Below are 19,561 nucleotides of genomic sequence, written 5' to 3'. Positions count from 1 at the left end.
AAAAATGTGAGCTTATCTGCAGAGATTATAGATACAAATAAATAACATGCTTTAGCCCGTTTGTTAGAAGAGGGTTTGGTTCTGGTCATTTGAACTATACTTCATTTGTTTGATGTTTAGAGTTACCGACACTTTGTTCCAGTCTGTGTTTCAGTGTGTAGGAAAAAAATAAGTGTTGTTTTACCTGGCTGCACTGCTTTTTTTTAATTATTATTATTATTTGTATTTTTTATTATTATTAGTGCAATCGTGCAATCAGGGCCGGCTGTGGGTATAGGCGCCCCGACGCTCCGTGTGCTGTGTGAGCACTGCTCTGCATTCTGCTGCGCTGCTCCGACTCCCCGTGTAGGCACGCTCTGCAGCCCCCCCCCCCCCCCCCCCCCCCACCCACCCCCCCCCCCCCCCCCCGCTCCGCCAAACAAGATGATAGATTCGACTATCAGTCGACTATTGGCAGACTCGGACGAATCAGATTCGACTATGGAAATTCTTAGTCGGGGACACCTCTAGTTCAGCTCTACATTAATGGAACTGACCAAACTGATTCGAAGGCTCTATGAAAAGGGGAGATTTGTGCTGAGAATTTGGAGCATTATGTGATTTAGTGTCAGAAGCAGAGCAGGAGCCAGTGGTGATGGAGGGGTTGATCCTGTCAGTAGGAAGGAACAGCTGAACTGTCAGAACAGTGTGAGAACAAGCCAGCATTATTTCCAATAATACCACTTTCTATACTGGAACCGTAGGAGTGAGCAGTGATATGTTTACAATTATTTAAAGTAAGAGAGTTCCCACTAAGAGAGTAAATACACAAAGTCCTCTATTGAAGATGGAATAGGATGATAGTTGTGTCATTTGTGTTCGCTTCATTCTCTCTCAGTATAATCTGCTCACTGATGTCTCCCATGTGACTGGACTGGCCTACAGGTTACTGTTACCACTGTCCATCACACCAGTATCCTGGGAGGAAAGTTTCTAAACAGTAAAATTCATTAAAAACAGACTCATGATTATTTTGACCCAGAAGAAACTTGAGGAATTTATGTTCAGGTTCACTGAGGAAGAAATCCGGTAACACTTCCTTTTATAGTACGGTAATTACCATGTATTAACATGGTAATTGCAGGGTAAGTACATGTAATAAGGAGAAGTTACTGTAAAATTACCATGTAATTACAGGGTAACTATGTTGCTAATTACCTAGTACTTTTAGAGTAATTACCAAGCCAATTCCAGGCAAATACCAAGGAACTACCTGGTAGTAAGTAATAATTACTGGGTAATTATAATGTATATAGCAACTATGTCGGTAATTGCCAAATACTTACTAAGTAATTGCTAAGTAATTACCATGTAATCATTGGGAAATGTAGACTTTTTACTAGGTATTACTAGGTACTGCTCGGTGTGTACGCTACGTATTTCCCTATTAGTCAAGTGTTTTTTACTACTTACCTGGTAACTTCTTAGTATTTCCCAGTAACTACAACATTTACCTGGTAATTACGGTTGAACTGTAGACTACTGCAAAAGGAAGTGAGGCCTGTTTCCACACTATTACCTGGTAACTACTTATTCGTTACCCAGGAACTGCAAAAATACCTACCTTGAAATTACATAGTTATTAAAGTGGATTTGTACTGTAAAAGGAAGTGAGGTCTGTTTCCATGTTATTACATGGTAATTACTCAGTATTTAGCTCGTTATTAGGAAAATTTCACATTACCCCACACACTTGCACACTCCAAAAATGCAGCAAACCCCATCAGTGTGTGTGATACAGTGTCTGAACAGCTCACTGTATCTGTCAGGAGATCAGAGTTTCCATCAAAAACCACCATCACCAGCCATCAGATTACATTAAGATGAACGCATTATTACACTTCCTCACTCCAAACACCTCACTGTGACAGACATGCAAAAACAAGAGAGATGCCAAAGATAAACATTTTAATCAAATGGAGTTCAACGTCTTATAAAACAATTTACAAAACAGTGCACATTTTTAGCAGTCAGGCACCTTTTTTTTTTTTTAAGAAACAGAACAGATTTCTTTTGCAAAAAACAAAATACAAATAACAGTGATAAACAATCACTATAAATCAACATAAATAAGCACACTGCTCCAGTCTTGTGAACTGGGTGTCCGCCCAGTTAGATGAAACAGTTGAGTATTTATTACCGAAACAGTTACATGGCAACGAAACTTGTAGTGTGAATGTTGCTAAAATAAAGTGGTCTGAAATTTAAAAAGAATATATATTTCCAAATTAGAAACAAGATTTAGAAATATTGAATCTTTTGCAAACTACACTGAATAATATGATTTATTTCATTGAATTTCTTTTTTATTTTCATTGGATGGAGAATTTTAATGTCTTTTAAAAGTTCTGATTTACTTGTTTCTTCCACCCACACAATTTAAACACAACTTGTAGCATTTTTGTGTAAATGTTGCTGCTTGTTCTAACATTTAAAGTGCTTTTGGCTTGGTGGTGAAGTGGATTGTTGGACCTGTTCATATGTCTTAAAGCTTAAGCTCCTTTGCATGGCGGCTGTTATATTTGTGTGTGAATGCAGCGAAACGTGTCTCAGACAAGTTAAACTCAGTGAAGTGCAAGGGCGTCAGTTTGTTTTGAAAAGTGGGTGGGGGACAACGACTGGCAAAAAGCGACTTTGTAGCTGTGTGCGTGTGTGTGCATGCGTCCGCGTGTGCGCGCACACATCTAAAAAGACTAACAATATGTGCGTTCACTCACCAAAGCTGAGGACTCACTTTAAAAGAAAGGCGCACAGCGGTTCTTCTTTTGGATAAACTTTTCAATGACTTTCATTAATTTTGATTTCCGATTGTTAGCTTTAGCTTTAGCAGCGCCGAACTGTCACGTCTCCCTGTCAGTCACTAATCAAGACCCGCCTACATCGGCGACAGCCAATCAGATCTCAGTTTACTTGTCGAAATAAAAATTGTTCGGTCTCATTGAGCGCAGCACAGATATTTCAGATCATCTTAAAGAATTTAAAACATTTTACCTGCAGTCCTTTATGTTGACTCCTGGTGGCGCTGTGCTCCACCTGCCTCTAATGACCAGTCACCACTGCTTTTGAGTACTGCTTGAGATGGTGACTTTAACTGATTTTACTTTGGTATGGCTGCTGAGAATTATTTCACATTGTAGGCAATTGTCATGTTTTGAAAAAAAAATCCTCTGGCCTGAAACTTTAACCCAACAATGTTGAACTTATTTACAAACATTTTCCATGTTTTGTTTTTTGTTCTTTTTTTTACATGTGTTAAGTAACAGATAATTTTGAAGTTACAGAAAGCTCTTTGAATTGTTGTTCAATAAAAGAGAAGTTAAGTAATTCAGCAGCCAACTGTTTTAATGGTGCAATAGCTTTGTGGTGTATTTGGGTTACTGCTGTCAAATGGAAAATCAATAATCGGTAATTGAGAATCGTTAATAATCGAAAATCGGTTTGTAATCGAATCGGGACTTCAATAATCGTAATCGAATCAAATCGGGAAATTGGACAGATTAACCAGCCCTAATGAATTGATCTCAGAGGTGTCAATAATAACAAACTCAAAAGCATTTCTGATTTTGTGACAGACAGCCACATCAAACTGGTTTCAGAAACAGTTCCCACAAAGGGTTTGAACACTTATAAATTAACATGTAACTTTTAAACATTTCAGACAATTATTAAAGGTGAAGGTCTGTCAATAAACTTATGAGATGAGTCAGTTGACTATCCCAACACTTTAGAGAGTAAAACCATTTCTGTGACTTGTTTAAGTTGAGATCTCTCCTTTCTGATACTGATGACAGATGATGATTTGTGTTTCAGAGCAAAACAGAAGTGACCCTGAACAAAATCCTTTAATGAATACACAGCCCACCTCTCAGTCTCCTCCACAATCAGCAGGCTTTACTGAAGAGAACGACGACACAGAGTCGGGTAAGAACTTTGCATAAGTGCTAAAGTCTGAATTTTTTTCTCAGTGTACTGAGTATTCTGTGAAGACATTATTTAAGATTGACCTCTTTTTGTAATGTTTTTTTTCATTGACTGTAATATAAATTCAGGACAACCAGCTTTTGAAAAAAAACATAGATTCACTAAATATAATCATTTTTGTTGCACCGTGTGAAGCTTCTGGTTACTGTTTTGTGTCTTCTTGCAGTTGATGTGAAGAAAACGACACAAAATTTTCAACAGATGATGGGTAAAAATGATTTAATTTTAAACATTACCAGGTAACAAAGATAAATCAGTGTGTGTCATATCTACAGTATGTATGTATGTGTCTATCTATCTTTTTATCTGACTATCTAATCTAATCTGTCTATAACAGTAGTGGTGTGTATCGCCTGGTATCTGGCGATGCGATTCGTATCACGATTCATGGGTCACGATTCGATACGATCCCGATATATCCCGATACCAATATTTATGACGATTATTGCGTTTTTTCAGAAACAATAATTTGTACTTCATGAAAAAACTTGTATGAGACACATTTTACTTATCCCTAATGCAACAGCAGCACTCAAGCAACTATATTTAACAGCAAACAAGTTGCAGGCTATTTTTTTGCTTGAACAGTAAATTTAAAAAAAGGCTAAATATACCTTCAATAATGTAACATGTTTTGAGAAAATAAAGTGCAGTCATTGTCAAACCTGCTCAAATGCATGTGCAAATGTGTACAAAAAACATTTTAATAGATGTAAAACATCAATACAATAACATAACAAGTACATCACAAGTATCAAAAATTCTTCAGTGCATCTTTGTTGCAGTTTGCAAAGTCTAATCAAAAAGTTAGCTTACACATACCAACCACATAAAACAGTAACTTAAAGACAATCTGCCTGTCAGAATCTGGAATTCAAGGTAGCTTATGGAACCCAAAGCTGTGTGCAATATGACTTTAGTTCAAACATTATTGCAACCTAACATTTGTGCAACTTAACAGAGGTAGATGTTTACAACAAGAAAAAAAAAACACTTAAGGTGTTTCAGTAAGAATTTTGGTGCTTTCTCTTTAGATTCTTTTGAAGGAACACAAGATGATCAACAGATTTTAGTGCTTCTTCTTAAATTTCTTTTGAGGGAACACAAGATGGTCAACAGAATTTTAGTGCTTTCTCTTAATTCTTTTGAAGGAACACAAGATGATCAGAATTTTAGTGCTTTCTCTTAATTCTTTTGAAGGAACACAAGCTGGTCAACATGCTCAGCTTTCAGCACACTTCTTTTTGCCGTTACAATGTCTCCTGCTGTAGAGAATACTCTCTCTGCAGAGACGCTTGTGCCCGGGATGCAGAGGAATCGACGGGCTACAGTGGAAATATGAGGATAGGCTCCCTCATGCTCCATCCACCAGTTGAGCGGATCACCATTCAGGGGCAAGGGGGACTCCATCCTAAACATCTTGACCTCATCTTCTGCAGCTTCCTGATCGCTTTTTGTTTCAGTGTCATTTTTCTGAGTAGGAAATGTGGAACCAAGGAGATCAGCTAAAGCGCATGATGCTCTGGGCCTCTTCACGGGTGGCATGTTGGGAATGGGTTGACTCTCAGGTTCTGATGAGGGAGCAGGTTGATCCTCTTCATGTTGTTCTTGCTAAAAAACATAAAACAAGATTTTAAAATTCACATTACATAATACAATCACTGAAAAGGTTATATTTTATTTACTTACACTGTGCTTTTGCTTTTCTGTCACGATAGCATCAGTCAGTCTGGAGTAGATGAGCCTCTGCTTTTCTTCAGGCAGAAAGGGCAGGTTCTTGAATCGTGGATCAACAGCAGATGCCATGTACAGGGTCTCATCATTGGCATATCTTTTCGACAGATCTTGTGCTATTGCAGCCTTGATGTCTTTAACAGTTTGTGAATCTTCAGAGTTTTCCTCTGTTTCCATAACAAGCTTGGCATGAAGTGGCGCAATGACTGACAGAGTTGGCATGCCCTCCTCAGACATCACTTTGGTAGCATCTTTCATTGGCTTCAGTGCTTTGAGTACCTCCTCTGCGCATGTGATGTCAGCCTCAGTCAGAGTGAACACTTCCTTTTCATTTTTTCTCACTTCATTGGAAAGAAGTGCTGCGACGATAGCTGGCTGCTGCTCCAAAAACCTCTCAGTCATATCATAGGAGCTGTTCCATCTGGTGATCACATCTGTGATCAGTCTGTGCTGTGGTAGCTGCAGTTGGGCTTGTTTGAGCTGGAGCTGGTGACTTGCAGTGGTGCTGCGTCTGAAGAATCCAGTGACACGTCTTATTCTGCCGAGCAGCCTCGCCACTGCTGGTAGTTTGAGTGCTTTTTGCGATGCCAGGTTAAGGCTATGTGCAAAACACTGAATGTGATCCATCTCTGCCAGTCGAGCAGCTACAGCCATGTTGGGAGCATTGTCAGTAACAACCACGGGTTCTTTTGCTCTCAGCCCCCATTCATCCACAACTTCACGCAGCAAACCAGCAATGTTCTCTCCCGTGTGGCTGTCATACATTGGTCGTGTTTGTAACACGTGAGAACTAATCTTCCACTCGTCAATGTGATGTGCTGTTACTGTTACATATGACTCAGTGGACCTAGATGTCCAGGAATCACATGTTAATGCAACTCGCTCAGCAAGACGAAGCTCATCCAGAACAGTGGTTTTCTCTTCTTTGTATAAGCGGGGCAAAGCGACATCAGTGAAGTGCTGGCGGGATGGTATAGTGTACCTGGGTTCCAGAGTGTTCATCATGAAACGAAAGCCATCTCCTTCCACTGTGCTCAGAGGGCGCATGTCTTTGCACATGTAGTAAATCACCGAGTGTGTTATTTTTGCAGCACGCGGTGAGCTTGAGGCAAATTTGGTTGAAGTTACTTGTTCGAGAGTAAGTTGAGACGAGGAAGTCGCTTGTTTTCCCTTTACCTCCACGTCCTGGTGGTGCCTTGCAACGTGAGCACGGAGGTTGGTGGTGTTCCCGCAGTATTTTACTTTTGAGAGGCACATTTTGCAGATGGCGTGGCTTTTATCTCTACCTCCGTCCTTGCTGTAAAATCCAAAGTGCGTCCATATTTCTGATTTGTAAATACTCCTCGGAGCGTCTTCCAGTTCACCCGCCATAAGACCATGAGTAAACAAAATACCGCGAGACTGCAGTGTAAAGAAGCCACCCGGGATAGCTCTCGCGAGATGCTGTTCTTGCTCTGCCGGACTGGTGGCTCTGCAAAGCTCCTGGTGTGGAGCGCTGCCAACTAGTGGCCGGGAGTAAAAGTGCAGCACACAAAAAGACGCTGCAATGGATATTTACCCGAAAAATACATAATTAAAAATCGATACGGACGTGTTTTGAATCGATGCGAGAATCCCGTGACGTAGTATCGCGATATATTGCCGAATCGATTTTTTTAAACACCCCTATATAACAGTATAAAAATTTATGAGATTAATTATTATATTGTGTCTCAGATTCACTGAGATGTTCATATTTGAACCTTCAACAACATTCCAATCTGCTGAGACACAGATCAATATTCCTCCTTTCCATTCATCCAGCTGCTGAGACACATCAGTCTGTCCACACTGTTTAGCAGAGCTGCTCTCTTTTTCTGAATGATGAGGAAACACAGTGGAAACAGTCCAGCGGTGGAGCCGCTGACTCTGATATTTACACTGTACAGAGTAATGGACTTTCATCCATATCAACTCTGGATTGTGGTCTGAAGCGGTCCAGAGGGGATTCTGCCTCATCCTCTGTGTGTGAAGGAGACATCCTGTGATCCTTGAGAAGTTTCTCCAGCTTCACTGGAGTCCAGCTGTGGAGAATTCAGCTGGTTGGACTTGATTTGGAAAGACTCACAGCGTCTCTATAAGGTCCCTCTGCTGACAGTGCAGCCAGAGCACGAAGCAGTCATGAAGACAAAGGAGTTCTTAGGTTTTTATTTCATAGAAATGTGTCAATATTTTGAGAAAACGTCATTCACATTGTCATTGTGGGATTTTGTATGCACAGTTTTGAGGACGTAAAATGATCAATTTTGGAATAAGACTGAACTGTGAAGAAGTGTGACATTATTGGTAAGAGAACGGGGGAACAGTGAAGCTCAGAGTAGCGCAGACCGTCATGAAGAGTTATTTCTGCTCACCAGTTATGAGAAGCTTATAGTTATAAGCAATGTTTATGCTGATATGCTTCTATTTTTCCCACCACTGTTTTAGATAAAGAGAGCAATTCTCCTCCTGGTGAACCACCTCATACTCCCAAACCTCCGTCTCCACCGGCACCGGACTCTTCAAACACACCTGATGAGGGTGGCATTGATAAACAGAACAAAGAAAACAACTTGGATCAAGTCAGTGCAGAACCTTCACAAAACCCTGCTGGAGAGTCAAGCTTGGAGGACAAAACCCAGTCAGACGGTATTATGAAGCACACAGCCTCCCTGAGTCCTGAACACAAACCGAAAGAAAAAGCAGCACACAGTTCAGAGACAACAGACAGACAGCCACACTTCCTCAGTCCAGGAATCAGAGGTTTCAGATCATCAAGAAAACACCTCTCAGCAGAGCGCCGTTCCCAAAGGGTGAAAACATGAAAACTCACTCCCTCATGAGCTTACTCACTCTCTAAATGTTGCAGACACAGCAGCTGTTGATCAGGCAGAAAAGGACAATACTGTGTGTCAGTCAGTCAAAGACAGAGGTGGAAAGAGTAAATTGTTCTCAATTATAAGGCAGAAGATCTGCTGTTAGAAAAATACTTAAGAGGACAAAGTACTCTAAATTACTTTTTAACCAATGGATGTTTTATTGTGTCTCCAATAGCAGATATTTGATTCAATTCACCTGATAAAATATCTACATTCAAAGAACATTTCTCAAACAACCCCCATTTAGAAAAAGTTACACTGAGACAGTTTGGATATAAACAAAAGTGTGAAGCAGGGTTTTATTTTGTTAAAAGAATGACAAATGTGTTTGAATCTGCATAGAACAGTTTCAACTTCTCCCAATGCGCTGACATGAACGGGCATATTCTGAACCTTTTGTTCAGTTTCAGCAGGAGCTGGTTTCTCAGTTAACAGACTATCCAGCTCCGTTTGGCTGTGAGGGCGAGACCAGCACAGCTAAAACCTGGTTCAGAGGAGTGTTCAGCTTGAGAGAGCTTCTTAATGTCTGAGAGGGAGAGCAGCAGCTCCATGGCGTCTGTGGCTCCAGCGAGATAACCATCAAGCTCACCTGGAGAAGACCTGATCTTCATCAGATGACTCTCTTTACTGATCCTCACTCTCTCGCTCCGTCGTTTCAAGATGCTTTCTGATGGCTGCAGTTGCAAGTTGGAAACAAACCTTTATTTAAATTTCAATGAGTGTTTCTGAACACAAACGTGAGTGAGTTAATTCTGAAAAAGGATTCTTTATTATGAAGGACAGACCATCAACAGCTGACAGGCTATTAGGTGAGCCATGACTGAAATATAATCATTAATACATGGCTTCAAACATCGTGAGATACAAACTTCAATTGGTAACCACGACTGCAATGATGTGACTATTATGAGGTCAGGGTGTAAACACATGGCACACATAAGAACAATGAGTTCACTGACTCCACAAGAGTCAGAGAAACAGGTTCTCAGTTCAATATTTTGAGGAAGTTAAGAAAACTGACCTTTAGACATAGTGAAAGTTTGTTCTTGGCAGATTTACATTTGGAATGATGACAAAGACTGTGACTTGACAACATTGTGTTCAGAGTTTGTCAAACGTTCATCTTCAGCTCCAAAGGTGAGCTATTAGGTGAGCCATGACTGAAATATAATCACATAACTACAATCACATAGAAACACATCACTCTTAATTTCTCAGACAATTATTAAAGGTGAAGGTCTGTCAATAAACTTATGAGATGAGTCAAATGACTATCCAAACACTTTGGACAATAAAACACTTTCTGTGACTTTTTTATGTTGAGATCTCTCCTTTCTGGTACCGATGATAGATGATTATGATTTGTGTTCAGAAAAAAACAGAAGTGACGGTGAGCAAAATCCTTCAGTGAATCAGCAGCCCACCTCTAAGTCTCCTTCTGAATCACCAGACAGTGCTCAACAGAAAGACAACACCAATTCAGGTAAGAACTTTACAAGTGGTAAAGTCTGAATCTTTTTTCTCAGTGTACTGAGTATTCTGTGAAAGTATTATTTGTGATTTACCTCTCTTGTAATGCTTTTCATATGTAAGTATTATTGTTGGAAAACTATTTGGCAGTGCATATTTAGAGTTGTCTGTCTGTTTCTCAATCTGTCTGTCCAGTGTGAGACTTGTCAATATGTAAAAGAATTTGTCAATCTTTAAAAGTTGTCTGTCTGTAATTAGGCTTTTAAATGTGTAAAAATTCTGCTGCTCTGCATTTAAATGTGTTCATGTAAGAAGAGTTGTCAGTGGGCACAAAGATATTCAAAGTTGAAAATTATTTTATATATTTGGCTTAAAGTTCTGACAATACAGACAACTCACCAGTTAGGAGTCCAGCAGTTTCACAATTGGCTGTTTTTTTTAATGAGTGGCTTTTGCTATCCTTCTATGTTAAATCGATTAGTGTCTGTAAAGAGAGGTTCTTGGTGCCCTGAGCTCAGGCTGACAGGCTCACTCAGGCTGATTGCATCATGCTTATGGTGCACGCCTTCTGCAGCCATCAGGTGGCGCTAAGGTCAGAATCTTTTTTTTTTTAATTTTTTTAATTGCAAACATGAACAAACAATACAGATAGACAGAGACATGCAACACGACAAGCCACACAACAGAAATCAGAGAGGAAGCAAAACAAAACAAAACAAAAACAAAAAACAAAAACAAAAAAAACAAAAAAATGCTAATGAGTAAGCTATTTGGTGTGTGTGTGTGTGTGTGTGTGTGTGTGTGTGTGTGTGTGTGTGTGTGTGTGTGTGTGTGTGTGTGTGTGTGTGTGTGTGTGTGTGTGTGCATAACAGAAAAACATATGGTCCACCCCTTTTTTTCACATATAGATATACATACACATTCATACCCGCATACATACATACATTCACACATGTGCACAATACATACATATACAAACAATTGTACGGAAACAACACCCAAATAATCAAAACAACAATAATAACAGTAACAGAGCTCTGCCACCAAGAACAACCACAATATAACAACAACAATCACAACAATAACAACAACAATGGGAACAACAATAACAATAAGAAGAACAACAATAACAACAATAATGACAACAACAAAAATAACAATAATAATAACAAAAACAACAATAAGTATGTTATGTGAGAGTGGTTTGCTGTGGGTCACGATTGCAGAAAGTTAATGAATGTTTGCCAGATGGGGTTGTGGGGGGTATCAGAGGAGTTTGTATTTTCTAGAGAGATGTAGTCGATGAGGAGGTTTTTCCAGTGTGTAATATGTATGGAGTTCCGTGATTTCCAGTTCATGAGGATAGTTTTCTTGGCAACAGCTAGCGCCACGAGAAGTAAATGGTTTTGTGTATGATCAAGTTTTGATGTAGATAGGTCTTCTAATAAACAGAGGGTGGGGGAAAGTGGGATGTGGCAGCCCATGATTTGTGACAGGATGTCTGTAATATTTTTCCAGAAGTGATGGACAGGTGGGCAGTGCCAGGTTGCATGAATGTCGGTATCTGTGCAGTTTTCTGTGCAGTGTGAACAGTTATCGGATGATGAGAAGCCCAGAATCTTTGAGCAAACATGGCATTGTGGTGCAGGAAGGAATCCTGACCACACTCAGGGAGTACATATTAATATTATGCAGTGTGATACTGAGCCTTCTAACAATATATTTTCACAGGTGTGTGTTTTGTATGGGTCGCTGTGCAGTGATATCGTGTTTTTTCAAGACATTTATAACCAGAATATATTTTAAAACATTATGTAAATGATAAAAGTGTGATGAGATGCGACATAACTGGAAAATCTTGTTTTTTACACCCTCAGGAACAGGATCCAGCATCTTGCGGTGGTTCAGATGGGGCAGGTAGGACTGATCACAGGATGGATCATATTATTGTACTAAATATGATGAAGATCAGTGTTGGGAAAGTAAAATATCACTTGCACAGGCCAGTGTTGTGCAACCATTGACTTTCAAGTAATATAATACTGATGAAGAGTACGGTGCAGACCTGCTCCATGTGAAACATGGCCTGGAGATACTTGATGTTCAGCTCTACATTAAAGGAACTGACCAAACTGATTAGAAGGTGCTATAAAAGGGGAGATTTGTGCTGAGAATTTGGAGCATTATGTGATTTAGTGTCAGAAGCAGAGCAGGAGCCAGTGGTGATGGAGGGGTTGATCCTGTCAGTAGGAAGGAACAGCTGAGCTGTCAGAACAGTGTCAGAACAAGCCAGCATTATTTCCAATAATACCACTTTCTATACTGGAACCGTAGGAGTGAACAGTGACATGTTTTTTAATTAATTAAAGTAAGAAAGTAAATACACAAAGTCCTCTATTGAAGATGGAATAGGATGATAGTTGTGTCATTTGTGTTCCCCTCATTCTCTCTCAGTATAATCTGCTCACTGATGTCTCCCATGTGACTGGACTGGCCTACAGGTTACTGTTACCACTGTCCATCACACCAGTATCCTGGGAGAAAAGTTTCTAAACAGTAAAATTCATTAAAAACAGACTCAGGAGCATTTTGACCCAGAAGAAACTTGAGGAATTTATGTTCATGTTCACTGAGAAAGAAATCCTTTGTATTTGGACGATGATATTGTCACAAACAAAGTGTCAGAGACCAGAGCACTGCTCAGGGGATTATTGATGTTTTAGGGTTGATCATTTTTTTGTGACAACAGATGATAGTGTTATAAGAAATGTATTTTTATTTTATTTTTTTCAATTTTCAATGTAGTATTGAAAAGTTTGATTTAATTTTAAGGTTTGGATATCTGATCACATTCATTTGAAATTTAGATTCTGAAATTATTACAAAAAAGGATCTGTAGCATGATATGGTGAGTGTGGTGTTCTTGGGATCATACTCGTATTTTTTCATCCTCCAAACACGGCGGGTCAAGTTAATGTCAAATAGCTCAAGTTCAGTTTGGACCACAGCACTTTCTTCCAAACCTTCAGAGTTTCAAAGAAAAAATATGTCTAAATATGCACCTTTAATCTAAATATTCCTCTTATAAGTTTGTGACATTATGGGTAAGGGAACGGGGGAACAGTGAAGCTCAGAGTAGCTTGGACCGTCATAAAGACTTATTTCTGTTAACCAGTTATAAGAAGCTTATCGTTATAAACAATGTTTATGCAAATATGCTTATATTTTTCCTGCTTTCAGATGAGTGGACCTATTCCACTCCTCCTCGTTCTCCCGAACCATCACCTCCACCGGCAACAGACTGTTCAAACACACCTGATAAACAGAAGAAAGGAAACCACTTTGATCAAGTCAGTGCAGAACTTACAAAAAACACAGATGAAGAGTCAAGATTGGAGGAAGAAAAACAGAAGAAAGACGTTCCTAAAGGGTCAAAATGTGAAAACCCTCATGTGGCTATTCAGTTCCCAAATGTTGCAGATACAGCAGCTGCTAATCAGGCAGAAAAGGACAAGATTGTGTCTGGGGTGCTTTCACACCTACAGCATTTGGCCCGCTTGAAGCAGACTAGAGTCCCCAACTCCTGCAGGTTCGGTTCGTATGCGCTGGTGTGAAACCGGACCAGTTAGTTTTGGTCTGGGACAAAGAACCGAACCGAGACCTCCTCGAGGAGGCGGTCACGGTGCGGTCCGCTGCTGGTGTGAACGTTGACCGGCCTTGGTCCCGTCCGCTCTGTTGTGGAGAAGGCTTTTTGGTCGGCGAAGGCTTCCGTAGCGAGCCGCGCGGCGCATCACGTCACACATGCTGGCCAATCAGGGTTCACTTCCATCACCCAAAACACACTATTGTGTAAACAGCGCCACCAAGGGGCAGGAGGGTCACAGTGGATAGTTCATCTGCAAAAACAAGTGGTGTGAATGCGAACCGAACTAGTTGACAGCTGCGACGTTTATGAATAATTTATGTCTGAGCCGAACCACTCTAGCGGACTCGTAGGTGTGAAAGCACCCTACAGTCAGTCAACCAGTGACAGCGAGGCAAGTGAAACAAAAGAGGAACCTGCTGGTCAACAAGAGGACCAGGTCCCTGTAAATCCAACACCTGGAGACGCCAAAGACTCAGAGATGAGTCTGCCTGCTGATGGAGTCGGAGACTTTCCAACAGAGACGCACACTTCAGGACAGACAGAAAATTAATCTGAGCTACAGAAAATCGAAGAAGAAGAGAAACAAAATCATGAAGATGATCAAAAAGAAAGTCAGCAGTCTGGGAGTCCATCAAGCTCAAAACAAGGAAGCCATGACTCTTCCACATCAGCTAGTTCCACGACTGATGCAGCTGACAAACAAGACAAAGTCAGTTCCAGGCGCAGCAGTCAGTCCAAGATTAACTCTGAAGGGACTGGAGGAGATGAAGGTGAAAGATAAAATCAACAAAGAGACATTGGTGACAGTGAACATGGGGATAGTGCAAACTCAGATCAGAACGCTGAAACATCTGACTTAGGGTGCTTTCACACCAACAGCATTTGGTCCGCTTGAAGCGGACTAGAGACCCAAACTCCTGCAGGTTCGGTTCGTACGTGCTGGTGTGAAAGCAGACCAGTTAGTTTTGGTCCGGGACAAAGAACCGCACCGAGACCTCCTCGAGGAGGTGGTCTCGGTGCGGTCTCGGCGCGGTCCGCTGCTGGTGTGAACGTTGACCTGCCTCGGTCCTGTCTGCTCTGTTGTGGAGAAGGCTTTTTGGTCGGCGGAGGCTTCCGTAGCAAGCCGCGCGGCACATCACGTCACACATGCTGGCCAATCAGGGTTCACTTCCGCCACCCAAAACACACTATTGTGTGAACAGCGCCACCAAGAGGCAGGAGGGTCATAGTGGATAGTTCATCTGCAAAAACAAGTGGTGTGAATGTGAACCGAACTAGTTGACAGCTGCGACGTTTATGAATAATTTATGTCCAAACCGAACCACTCTGGCGGACTAGTAGGTATGAAAGCACCCTTATACACAGACAAAAAAAAACTGTGTCAACTGATTCAACTAAAGAGTCACACACTCCACACACAGCTGAAGAACCATCAGGAGAATAAATCTAGGTTCACACTTGCACGATTTTTTGCCACGATGTTGTCGTGGCAAGGCGTGCCCATCTGGAGTCACGAACTTGGCAGGCTCCCACACTGTTCACGACTCCTTCACGCATAGTTCACGACCAGTTCACGAATAGTTCACAAATGTTTTAGGGTTCATCATTCTTCTGTGCGCACAAATGCGCACGAATGCGCACCCGTCAGTGTCACGAACTGACACGACGCATTCACGCATAGTTTGCGCATAGTTTACGTGCTTCCCGCATTGGCACGACGTGGTTGCGTAATTCGGCTTCCCCAACCCCGGGTCGTGGCATGGCAGAGCAGTGCGCAGTCACGGCGGGTTTACGCACACTTCACATCACTTTACGAGTAGTTTGCGACTCGATTCGTGCCAATGCGTGCCACAGAATCGTGCAAGTGGAAACCTGGCTCAAGTCAAACAGCATGAGGGAGAAACCAAGTGGATGAGTGTGAAAGACAAGGTGCAGAGGTTTGAAAATAATTAAGAAAAAAAAATTCGAAAGAGTCCAGATTCGGAGAGCCCCATGACATGAAATCAAGACAACCGAAACACTGACACCTCCCACAATGCCCTGATGTCTCACATGGAGATCAGATCAGAAGAAAAGGACAAGATCACCAAAGTGTCACTTGCAGCCACAGCTGGCAAAAAGTACAAATTGAAGTGCACTGCAGTCCTGAAGGAGAAAAGACAGACAATGAAAGCTTCAAAAGGACAAAGAAGGAGAATAGAAACCAAGGCTTGTGAATGGAGTCCCTTGCAAGACAGATGAACACAAAGAAGAAGGCAGTTGAAGAGAGGGAGCCAAAGGGAGTCCAATATTTGCTCAGTGACTGCAGTAAATAGCTGAAGTTGATGTAAAGAGCCTCTGATAACATAATCACCTGTGTCTCAGTGGCCTGAAGAGAGGAGGGTGGTTCACTGCTGCGTTTCCCTTTTTAATGTGATATATATCTTTAGAAACACTCATATCAATCAATCAATCAATTTATTTTTGTATAGCCCAGTATCACAACAACAGTTGCCTCAGAGGGCTTCAAGATGTTACATTGGTTGGTCATATCAGTATCTCAGCAAATAGAAGTTATTATACATGACAGGTGAATCTTAATAAGCATTGTAGAGATATCATCCTTCATCTTCTGTGCCCTCCTCAGCCTCACAGGGGTTTTCTTCCAGAGAACAGAGGAGATCCTCCTGTCTTTTCACCATTTAACTTTTACTCTTTTCATTCTGTTCTGGTGTGTTTTAATAGCTAATTTTTTTTTTTTACTGACACAATACTGCGTGATTGATGGTGAGAATCTTTGTATTTAAAGTTGTTTTTTTTTTTTTTTTTTTACCTTAAAGGTGCATTAAGGAGTTTTACAACCTTAAAAATACTTATTTTCCACCACACCATAAATATGTTACACATTTTTAATGATGTGTACAATGTGCCCTGACATATTCATTACAAGTACCTCGCTAAATTGTCACTTGAAAGTCACAGTGCCGGTCTGGCACCAGAGTTTTTTTTGGAGAGAATTTGACAGGACATGAATGATGTAATGCGTGCTCAGGCTCGTTAGGTTTCATTTTGTCCGCCATTACTCTGCCAAATGCTTAGTGAGCAACAACTGAGCAGGATCTTCCAGAAAGTAAGAAAAGACTGGCTTCTGGCACTGCCACAGCTCCAGCACAGACACCACCAGGTAAAAGAAACTTAAATCTTACTTGAGCACTACTAAATGAGCAAAGACGGAGTCCCCCTCTTCCGTGCACGCGAGCCACAGGGACGAGTTTTTCCACTAAGCTGCATTACGCCCAAGGCCTGCAGGGGGCGCTGTTTCACATAAAACGTGCAAACTCCTTAATGCACCTTTAAGACATGGAAAATGCACTATGGTATAGAGGGTTTTCTCAACGCGTCATCAGGCGCGTCATCGACCCGGAAGTCGCCATCTTGGAGGTACTCCGTATCACAACAAAGCACGGGTCCTAAGGAAGATCCAGAGCGTTATCAAGAAAAATGGTAAATTATTGCCGTGTCATTGGTGTTGCCAATAGGTCAGACAGAGAAAAACATGAATGAATGAATAGACTTCCAAAAGTTATAAAAAACCAGGGTTAGGAATGCCAAAAACTATCAGAGGAACGGAGGCGCTTGTGGTTAGCAAAGCTTAACCAAGATCTACGAGGGAAAAATCTGGACAACATCCAAATTTGTCAGGTTTCTTGTCAGGTAAGTGAAACAGAGTGCAACAGTTTAAGCTTATTAATGACTTCATATGTTACTTTGATCATTCATAAATGTTTAGCTTCTACAGAAACTTGAATTTTTTATGTCCCTAGCCTTAAGAGATGTATTACTCCTGAAAAAAAAAAAACAGTTTGTGCTACATTTTTAAAGTATTTTATGTAAAAACAAAAAAAAAAAACATATTTCAGCTATCACACTATTTGTAGCCATCAGCTTGGTAATATTTACGTTTTAATCAATTATTTAGAACCCCAACCCCTGCGAAAGTGCTGGTCCCCAGTGAGGGTCCAGGAGGTGGGAGTCAACTCCTACTCAACTCCTCCTTTCTCTTGTAACCCAAGGCCTTCCCGATATTCCTTTGCTTCTACAGTCCGTGTTGACGAGCTTTCGACATGGCTGAACGCACTCAAATTGTTCCATAACACACAATCGCGACTACTGTCAGTGTGATTGTTTACACTGAGTATCTCCAATATGGCAGCGCAGCGAGGGTACCGCCCAAGTCGTGACGTCGGTGAAAACCCTCTATAGATAACTACTAACTTACTGTGAACCTGTAACAAGGTTGAATTTTTAATGTACCTCAAAAATGAAAGATTTATCCAGGTAGTTTTGTTATTTAGATTAATATAAAAAGGACAGAACATTGACTGCTCTGAATTTTTAAAAAAAGAAATAAATTGAGAGCATTTTATGTTGATTCATATTTGATTTAGCTGTTGTTGATGTGAATGATTAGAAAAAAAGCTGTTTTACTAACTGCATTTCTTGTCTGAATCAAATATGTCATTTCATATGCTGGCATTTGTAACCAAAATGTTTTAATATAGAAAATTATAATTGAACTAACAGAATATGGAAATCATTATTTAGTTTCATTTGCACTGATCTGTAAAGACAAACCAAGCAAGTTCCTAAACCTTCTTTCTGTTCTCAGATTCAGATCCCAAGCTGAATTTTCATTTTTACTACATTTTTTTTTTATCATTAAATATTTGGGACAAGCTTCTAGAATCCTGCTGAATGGATCTAACTCCATTAAAACAAAACTGAAGATGTGTCTGTTTGCTGCTACCTTTCAGTTGAGCAATCACTGAATATATGCTCTGCTCTGGCTCTTTTTATTCTTTATCTTTTTTTTTTTTAAGTTGTAGCCATTTTAGGTTGTAGCCATTGTGTATTGTTTTTAAACTGCTTACAATGAGTAGTTTTTCTGCATTTGTTGCCATTCATGTTTGTCCTTCGAAAATACTTTGTATTACCTTGTTTCTGAAATATGCTATCAAAAACTAAAGTTGCTTTGTGACCGAATAAGATTCAGAAACACTTCAGAATGACCTCTGTTCTGAAAAACTATGAAACCTCCAGACCTCTGAGGGCCTCAGGAAGACTTTACTCAGAGTTCCCAGAATCTGAAGGAAGGTGAAGCAGCTTTTAGTTCCTCACTCTTCAACTGTGGAATAAACTTCCTGATCACTTGAGGTTTTCTGACTGACCTGTTTCTTTAAAATCAGACATCAAAGCAACACTAAGGAATTTTCAGTTTTCGTGGATTTTGGCGGCGCCAGTGGACAAAAGCGGTAGTGTTTTGCCTGAACGAATACGACAGTTCCCATGAGGACTAGCGTGGCGTCATAAAATGCTGCTCCCGGTGGCATGCTGTCGGACTGAAGTCACCTACATTTGTTTCCAGTGGCTGCGTGAAGGATTGATAGCGACGAGGTGATGAATCTAATAGTGGCTACAATGTTATATCATGATGTGACGCATGCTGTAAAGCAGTCCGCACATTTGGAGTATTTTAGTGTGCAGGGTTCCTACCACCCTCCTCACAGCTGCTTAGTCCAAGTGAAAGCAATACTGACGCCCTCAGGAGGTGACAGAGGGGTCATTCAACTAGTTGTAAGTCGATGTATCATCACAAAAGATATTAAAACTAGGGCTGTTAAAAATAATACGTTAATTGCGTTAATTAATTTAATTTAATTACATTTAATTTGTAATCAATCTCATTAAAATTTTTAACGCAGTTTAACGCATGTGCATCATGACAAGCCTCACCTCTAACAGCGAGTGGCGGTAG

The 19,561-nt window shown here is 40.6% G+C and overlaps 1 protein-coding gene across 1 annotated transcript in view; it reads left to right on the top strand.

The window, feature by feature from the left end:
• LOC115403021 (uncharacterized protein DDB_G0284459-like) overlaps positions 1-14,729 on the top strand; it is a 58,009-nt gene extending 43,280 nt beyond the window's left edge. Inside the window, exons 18-23 of the mRNA XM_030111770.1 lie at positions 3,850-3,960; positions 4,187-4,228; positions 8,221-8,421; positions 10,024-10,134; positions 11,999-12,038; positions 13,362-14,729. Of these exons, the coding sequence (XP_029967630.1) occupies positions 3,850-3,960; positions 4,187-4,228; positions 8,221-8,421; positions 10,024-10,134; positions 11,999-12,038; positions 13,362-13,365 (509 nt within the window). The 3' untranslated portion in view covers positions 13,366-14,729. The remainder of the gene's footprint in view (positions 1-3,849; positions 3,961-4,186; positions 4,229-8,220; positions 8,422-10,023; positions 10,135-11,998; positions 12,039-13,361) is intronic.
• The last annotated feature ends 4,832 nt before the right edge of the window (positions 14,730-19,561 follow it).

This window comes from Salarias fasciatus, chromosome 16 (genome assembly GCF_902148845.1).
Source record: "Salarias fasciatus chromosome 16, fSalaFa1.1, whole genome shotgun sequence".
NCBI classification, from domain to species: Eukaryota; Metazoa; Chordata; class Actinopteri; order Blenniiformes; family Blenniidae; genus Salarias; species Salarias fasciatus.
This window is presented reverse-complemented; position numbering and strand designations above follow the sequence as displayed.